The following is an 8812-nucleotide window of genomic DNA, read 5'->3' on the forward strand; positions in this document are numbered from 1 at the left end:
AAACATGTACAGTTAACTTTTCTGAAGCTTAACTACTAGACCCAATTCTGACAACCTGTGAAAAACAGCACATAATGTGTTGTGAAAAGCAACTGAGGCCACAACAATGTTATTAAAATAAGCCAAAATACATAAATGTGTAATTCTTCACTCCTAAAACTGTATTAATTAAAAGATGTTATGTAGATGAAAAAAAAATTCTAATACATCTTAATTGTGAAGAAATGGGATATCAGTTAGACATGGTTACTGTATTTAATTGTTTATAATCCATGCAAAATCTTGTTTCATACAAGTTCTTTTTCAAGGACAACTACAACCAAAGAAAAGGTTCTATGATGTCATCACTTAACATCTGTTGAATGCATTCGTCTACAATGAATATGTGAAAAAAAGTTACACTGTATAGTGTATAACAATGCTGATCTAGTGTTAAGAGGATGTTCAAGTAAATTAGTATGTCCTGGTCTATCAAAGAGTAAAGGATGAACTTCCTGAACAAAATTATTTATATTGATGTTTTTGTTATCGGTGAATCAAGGGAAATGACTTTCTATAGTAGAGAGAAACTTCAGTAAACTCTGAAAAAGATACATAGCTCATTTCTGAAAAATTAAAAGATAAATCAGATGATAAACTTACAGGCATTTTTGGAGCCTTTAAAAATGTATTAGAAAATAATAATCTAATGACGGAACATCAACAGTCATACCTACATTAAGAAAAACAAAATCCTAATGCTAATGGAAATGACAATTCCTCAGTAATATAACATTCTGTTTGAAATAAAATCTTCCTAACTTACTTAACTCTTACTTCCAAATAAAGCAAAAAGCATTTTCTATTTTCATCAATTTTTGATGAACAGAAAGACAACCAAGAGTTTGACTGAAATAGAGCTACATTATTTACAACAACTTTATACCATAAAATAACAAGTTGACAACTTTAACATTTTAAAGTGCATAATAATTAATTGTAAAAACTTAAAAGAAATAAAAACTTAAAAGTTATTGACAACTTTCACCAAAACAAGTGGAGGTTTTTAGGTTTTATTGCTTTCAACTTTATTCCACAAATTATTGGGCATTTTAAAACATTGGAGTCATCAACTTATTATTTTATTAGATCCTTGCACAAGAACTGTCAGTTGAATATATTGAAGTTCATACCATCTTTTTCTTACCTGAACAGGGACAGAAAATAGTGATACTCTATTTTTACTCCTTTCAAGTACATCTACCATATAGTTAGGGAATATTACTTAGCCTTTGAAAGTGATATCACATTTTTTTTTAACTTCCACCCTAGCATTTCCCTACTCCTATTTTGAGAAGTAAAAGAAACTGTAAAAGTTTGAGCCAAATGACTATTATCTTAGCATCTACAAATAACACAGATAATTCTTAGAAAAATTTGACTGTCAAATCTGAGAAAAAAGAATAATTCTCCAAAACATCATTATCAGAATAATGACATGAGCTAAATTCTTACAATACAGAAACATCTTGAGAATGAATAACTACAACTTATTGAATCTAAATCTTCAATTATTGTTCTAATAATGTGAGGACAAGTTATTTGAAGAAGAAATTTTAATTATCTAACAGAGAATTTATAATAATGCTTATTTGTTCATACTTGTAAATACTCATTTGGATGCTTGTATGGTATTTATTAAGATCAATTTTAAATAATTCATCACTATCAGAAAAGGTTATTAAGATTTCAATTAAAAAATTTGTTTAAAATGAAATGATGAACTTCTTACATAAATAATCCACAATTTTGATTAACATACTATTGTAATTCACACTTATGGCTGACTCAAACAAATTTATTAAGATCAATTTTAAATAATTCCTCATCATCAGACTAGGTTACTAAAACTTCAATTAAAAATATTTTTGAGTGAAACAATGAACTCAATACATAATTAATCCATAATTTTGATTAACATACAATTGTAATTTACACTATTGACTGACTCAAACATTTAACAACCTTTTAACCAGTAACCTGGTAAAATCATCATTTTAGAATCCTGGTGATTCATGTTGAAAACACTTTTTCAACTTTGTAAGACTTATTAATTTGCAATATTTGTTAAGTAAGGAATTCTAAGATTATCAAAACTATTTCTTGAAAACAAAATGCACAAGACTTGTCAGAAGAGTGGATAGTATTAACAGCTTGTAAGCTATGAATCAGATCTCTTTTATATTTTCCCAAATCTACATTAATAAACAAATTTTGTTGTCTATCTTGGTTCACAAGGAATAAAACATTTTGAAGAGATCTAATATCATAAACTAAATCTAACCAATTACAGTGAAGAGCATACTGGTTAGTACCATGTAAACTCTAAACAATAATGAAAATATCACATACATAATCTTTCAAAATAATTTGACTACTAAAACAAAACAAAAGTAAGAATACACATAATATCATTATAAAAAATTGCATAAGGTAGGTAGGTGGTAACAAAACTTTAAAAATTCACTTTGCAACAAAATATGAGTAAATACAACATTTAATACAAATAAAAAGAACAACTATTACAAGATTAAGCATAATATGATAACAGTAATTTAAAAGCTGTTAATAAATTATATTAGTATAACATAAATAAAATGTTTGTACAGAAAATTGCTTTAAAGAAGTTTGTGCTCTAATAACACTCCTTTTATTGCAATACTTGTTTACTTTAGGTGTACTGTTCATCACCTATTGTTCTCACAAGATTATGAAAAAAAACAACAGGCAATCTTGTAACAGAGAGGAGAGGTATTCAGTAACAATGATGAATATGAATACAAAAGGCGAGACACTAACTTACAACATAAAATTTAAGGATAAACAGATACCTACTTGTGTACTTATCAATTCTTATCATTCAAATATTTATAAACTTTCTAGTTAATATTAGTTTACTGCACTTACCACACCTGGAGAAATCCTATTCTAATGCACCCCAGTATGTCTGAAAACTTACAATTCTAAAACCCATGTTGCAATACCCGTGGTTGGCAGAGCACAAATAGCCCACTGTGTAGATTTGTGCTTAACTTCAAACAAACCAACAAACCTATTCTAAAAGCTGAACACCTTGTTAGTAAAATAAAACTGTCTTAGCTGAAAATTACTCCACAACTTGCCAAAATTTATATAAATGTCACCTAGTCTTACCACTTTCACATTTAGTGATGCAGTGGGATGCACTAACATTATCATTTCCATTAACAAACTTAAACACCTTATTAAGGTCTCCTCTAATTCTTCTTCTTTCAAGAGAAAACAGTTTTGGAGATAATAACCTTTTCATGTTTGGTATCACCATAGTAGTCCTTCTCTGAATCTTTTTCAAGTTTGATGAGAATGTTTCACTCTGTACAGTAGCCAAGATCCCATATTAGCCCAAGAAAAAGAAAATACATTGTATACCAGTTGTAATAAACCTCTTTATAAGAGGCTGGATTGGCTATTAACTCATTTTACCATAAGATTGCTACCAGAAAGGTTATTAATAAATCATACTGACACAATAAAATGTCTTGATTTAATCACCATATCAAAAACGTTCATACCCTCATGCCATACTTATGGAACTACAACTACCCCTGCTTACTTAGATAGATTACTTTACTTCCACAGCACATAAATAACCAATATTCACAAACAATACAACCAAACAAGTTCTCGTGTGTACATATATTAGCACTGGACATATCCAAACTAACAGTTTCATTGTGTGAATGGAGCAGCAATACAAGCTTATAATAATCCTGGCAGATGAAATAGTCATTGAATCTTAGTGTTTTAGCAAGGTTAATTAAATAAATTAAAGCAATCTTTAAAAAATATTTAACTGTTAAAATATTAAAACACTGAATATGAAATAAAAGTTTCACCAGCAAGTAGTTCTCTAACTGTTGCATTGTCAGTCACAACTACTGTTGGTTTCAATAACAATCGAGACAGGAAGATGCTGGAATTATACTGGGAAGAATACTTCTTTGCAAACTCATCTACATTCTTATACAGTTCACGTGTCTTATCACTCAAAATGGATCCACTGTAACCTGGTAATTCCATTACTGCTGCTGCTTTCAGTTTTAAGAGATTTTCATGGAAATAATTTATCCAACCTATTCAATAACAAAAGTATATACAACTTAACATAATGTTTCTGATACCAAATCACCTAAATACTAGTATTAAAGAAATTACCCCTAAGGTTCATGGTCACAAGAACATGTATCTTCTAATTAAAAAACAATACTAAAATGCATTATTTTAAGAAAATAATTAGTATTTTGGTACTGTATGCTTATTTGAATACAAGAGTTAATATTTTATTTTGATGGTTTATTACTTTAGATATAATTCATTATTTCACTTCATTAATATTGCCAGAAACATACATATAATATTTAAGCACAATTACTTCAACAACTAGTTCAGATATTACTCCTTCTCAATAAAATAACAAAAAGAACAAAAGATTACCCTACTCTTAAAAGTTCAAGCATAAATTGTAAACCTGCACATTGTTTGTTTGTTTGTTTTTGAATTTCGCAATTTTAGACCTAGTTTCCTTTAAAAAATCAACCTCAATAACAACACATTGTATAATAGCATTTCTACACAAATTACGATAGCTGAAGTAATAATACTTAATAACACCTCTCCAAGTATTCGTTTTTGAATTTCGCGCAAAGCTACTCGAGGGCTATCTGTGCTAGTCGTCCCTAATTTAGCAGTGTAAGACTAGAGGGAAGGCAGCTAGTCATCACCACCCACCGCCAACTCTTGGGCTACTATTTTACCAACGAATAGTAGGATTGACCGTCACATTATAACGCCCCTATGGCTGAAAGGGCAAGCATGTTTGGTGCGACCGGGATGCAAACCCGCGACCCTCAGATTACGAGTCACACGCCTTAACATGCTTGGCCATGCCGGGCCAAACCTGCACATGAGTTATGTGATCTACTTAACAAAAACAAATGTATAAAGACAACGTGATTATGTCTTGCAACTCACTCCTGAAGATGATGCTGGATCATCATAACATATAGAGTGAACTTTTTAGTGGTCATAGATTGGCCTTAATTAAATGTTTTAAATTGTGTAATTATCTTAAAATTATACACAAGTGCTAAGAAATAATAAATACTCCTTGACAGTCAAGGGGAATTTAAAATATAGCTGTTTTATATCATTATAGTTCAAGAAATGCTAGACAACAGCAAGAATTTTTGGTATTGCAAAAATTATATTAAAAAAACTTAGCTTAAAAAGAAATTATACAGATGATAATTTAAAAATAAAATATTTCAATGTAACAATTAATTATAAAAATAAAAAAATCACTATTAGCAGGTTTATACTTTTGCACATGACTTACTACTAACATGTTTAATTATTTTGATGTGAAAAAGGCTCACTCTAATCAATTACAAATATGTAACAGAAGTTTGTAAGGACCATGTTTTAGTCTGTCTATGGTTTGCCTTAATCCGTATCTGGTCATGCTTAAACCTTTAAGTAACTAATCAGTTAATATCTTAATCTGTACAAAATGTGTCTTGAAACACATTTCCATGTTCATTTTCATCATGTATGTTTTTGTACAAAAATCAAGTCATCATTAAACTTTACAATGTTTCAAAAATGTAAAAGTGTTTGATCTGTTTTATATGTAACACTGTTGTAAACCTTGTTAAATCATAGCACATATGCTACAGCATTATTTCATAGTATACAAATAAATAATACAGATATCTGCCCTTTATAACTTTTTCAGATGAATTAAACTCAGAACATTATAAAAGTGAGAAGTGAACAGAGATGTACAATACCTAATATTATAAGAAAATCTATAAACTTAGAATTTATAGCATAGCTCCTCAAACTCTAGAGAAAAACTCAACATATTAACTTTATGCATAAATGATAATAAATAAATACAAACAAGAAGCTAACTAGAATCATTTGAATTTCTTAAATTAAACCTTACCTTTCACACACAACAACAAACTTGTGCAGTGTAAAATATCATAGGATACCTTACTTAGAAGTTACACTATAAAATATTGTAACTATAAATTTTAAAATATTTTTCTTGTATTATTATATATATACAAGTATGATAAATCAATAAAATGGTATATAAAAAACACAAAAACATAAATGGCACTGAAATTATTAGTATTACATTTTAAGACATAAGAGATGGTATCTAGGTGAAAAACCCTCAACTCCACTATTACTCCTTTGAGTTTGATACTCAAATATTCCTTTTTACCACATAATCTATTACGCTATGTTCTCAGTCAATGAACTATGATGAAACTAAACATAGAAAAGGGGCGGCACCTATCTCAGCTCCTTGTTGTAATTGGTCTATATGCACCAACGTCATATACGTTACTGAAACGTGGGATGAGTCTTTATTTTATTATTATACATTTACACAACTAATTACGTTTTCTGCAATTTCAAGATATTATAATTTGGTTAAAATGTATTAAAAAGTTAAGCTAGATACATATTGTATTTATAACAAGCTTAGACTGTAAAGGTCTGGTGTTAGGTGATCAAAATTTACCATCATTCAATAAATGAATAAACTTTTAAACTTCGCGAGCGGAGTTAAAACGTAGGGAAACGAGTTTCTGAGCAATCCTGATTAAGAGAGCTGAAATATTTAAAATCAAAATAACTGCCAAAAACTGGATGGCTGGAGGTAACAAAATAATTAATGTGCTCGTACTGTGAATCCAAGGGTTCGTGGCCGAATCAGAACCAATTAACTGGGGCTGTGGTAGTGACGGTGAAATTCCACTATTCAGACAAGTTAGCGATGGATCATCGTTCGCGCTCTCTCTCTCACTCTCAGGGGGCAGATCTAGGTAGGAATTTTGGTTAAATTATTATTTCGTTCTGGTCGAACGAAAAATAACCAGGGGCGGTCAGAAACTACTGTTTCTCTTCACCCCACACAAGGCAAGAATAAATTAGTTACCTGATTACGGAGCGAGTGATATGGACAGGAGTGGCATGTTAGTTATTCATACAACGCGATGGTCACGAATGACCTAAAAGTTGATAGTGTGTTGAATTTAATTGAGGGGCATCAGGAAAAGCTGAAAAGAGATCCTGCCGGCCAGAGAGACGACGAAGAAAGATGAGGAAGGTTCAGCAGAACACCCACAAGCGTCCGAGGAATGATCTTTAAGAATGTTGACTTGGAGAGAGCCGAGAGATGCAAACACAGTGCGCCGACATGATTAGGTCTCATGACTTATATGTATTAGCTATTAAACACTTAAAAATTTTGGATGTTCAAATATTTGGATACTAATTTAAAATTTAGATATCAAAATCAAAATAACGTACCTCTTTTCAGGACTGGGATCTATAGATCCTATGAAACGGAACTTTTGCTGTGGGGGGAAACGGGAGTACCCCGAGAAAACCCACTTTCACGGCCAGGGCGCCGAATGTAGGCCCTGATCGTGCCCGGAAGAAGAGCTGTATGGAAAGAAATTATATAGATTAAGAACAATTGACATACATATGATTACAAAGCAAATGATAATAACAGAACACAAAACGCATAGGTGGTAGCTTGGATGTATTTTGAACTGAAATGGCGACTCTTCCAAAGAGCAACACGGATTATCCGAGTTGAATGGGATGAGTGGTTGGTCAAGCCAGCGAGAACGATTAGGGAACGGACTTAACTTCGAATCAAGAAAAGCAGCCTTCCTGCTTGCTCTCGTAATGCGCCTATCGTCAGGATACTGGGTATTTTGATTAATCATGTCTGTCTTAGTTTGAGAAACTGCTTCTGCTGTTGGGATATTGTCAGTCATGGTAGAAGACTCGCTAGTTTTTGGTACTTCGTCGATGGTTTGTGTGCCCTGGGATATTTTATTAACGAAATCCGTTTGAGTATACTTTTCAGATGATTGGTTTACAGGTGGCGGGGTGGCTGTGGGCATAGTGGATATTCCGCTAGGCTGTGGTGCAAGTGTAGGTTGCTTAGGAGTTTTGGGTTGAGTTGGATGGCGTCGGGGGCGTTCGGCACTGAAGTGGAATATATGGTAGAAGCATCCGTTTCGTAGAATGGTATCGGCAATACGTTTGCTGGGTGTTACAATCTTCATGAACTTAGTAGCTTGACGGGAGGATTTTGAATAAATTCGGTGCACGGCGTATAACACTGACTGGATTTGGGTTTCCACGGCGCATTTAATTTCACTCGGTTGGATGGAATGATGTACTCCTTTAAGGAAGACTGTGAATAAGCTAGTAGGGCTTTTCGTGGGTGCACAACTAATAATCATCGGGGAGTTCCATGGCGAACAGAGGTAGAACAAGTCTTCAGGCGTAGACGGCTGGAGAAGGATTCCCCCTCGGCGGAGAATACGCGTTCTAGACAGATCAATGGAAGTGCCAGGCTTAGCCTGTGCAATAAATGTGGCAACTTGAAGAGGCGAAAGGTGAAGCGGTAGACCGTCGACGATTATCGGCGGGACAGTTGGCGGGAACTGCACAGAAGGACCTGGAAATGACAGCATCATTATAGCAAGAGAAATGTAAAAACACGTCTGACTAGCACGGAGTCAAAGCTGGGAATCCGCTCTCACTCTGCTCTCAGGTTTTGGGTGCCATATATATATACCCTGGAGGGTCAGGTGCTCTTTGATCTCTTCCTCCTTCCTTTACTTGTATAGTCATACAGTGTTGATTGGTGTTACTTGCTGCTTTAGGGTCAGAGTGGGCTAAATTGCTCCGA

The 8812-nt window shown here is 32.8% G+C and overlaps 1 protein-coding gene across 1 annotated transcript in view; it reads right to left on the bottom strand.

Moving 5' to 3' along the window:
* The window catches only part of LOC143228337 (uncharacterized), a 44698-nt gene extending 36101 nt beyond the window's left edge, over positions 1-8597 (bottom strand). Inside the window, exons 1-3 of the mRNA XM_076459607.1 lie at positions 7586-8597; positions 6782-6916; positions 3915-4151 (exon numbers count right to left, since the gene is read on the bottom strand). Coding sequence (XP_076315722.1) covers positions 3915-4151; positions 6782-6916; positions 7586-8597 — 1384 coding nt within the window. The remainder of the gene's footprint in view (positions 1-3914; positions 4152-6781; positions 6917-7585) is intronic.
* Between the last annotated feature and the right edge of the window lie 215 nt (positions 8598-8812).

Source organism: Tachypleus tridentatus, chromosome 10, assembly GCF_004210375.1.
Source record: "Tachypleus tridentatus isolate NWPU-2018 chromosome 10, ASM421037v1, whole genome shotgun sequence".
NCBI classification, from domain to species: domain Eukaryota; kingdom Metazoa; phylum Arthropoda; class Merostomata; order Xiphosura; family Limulidae; genus Tachypleus; species Tachypleus tridentatus.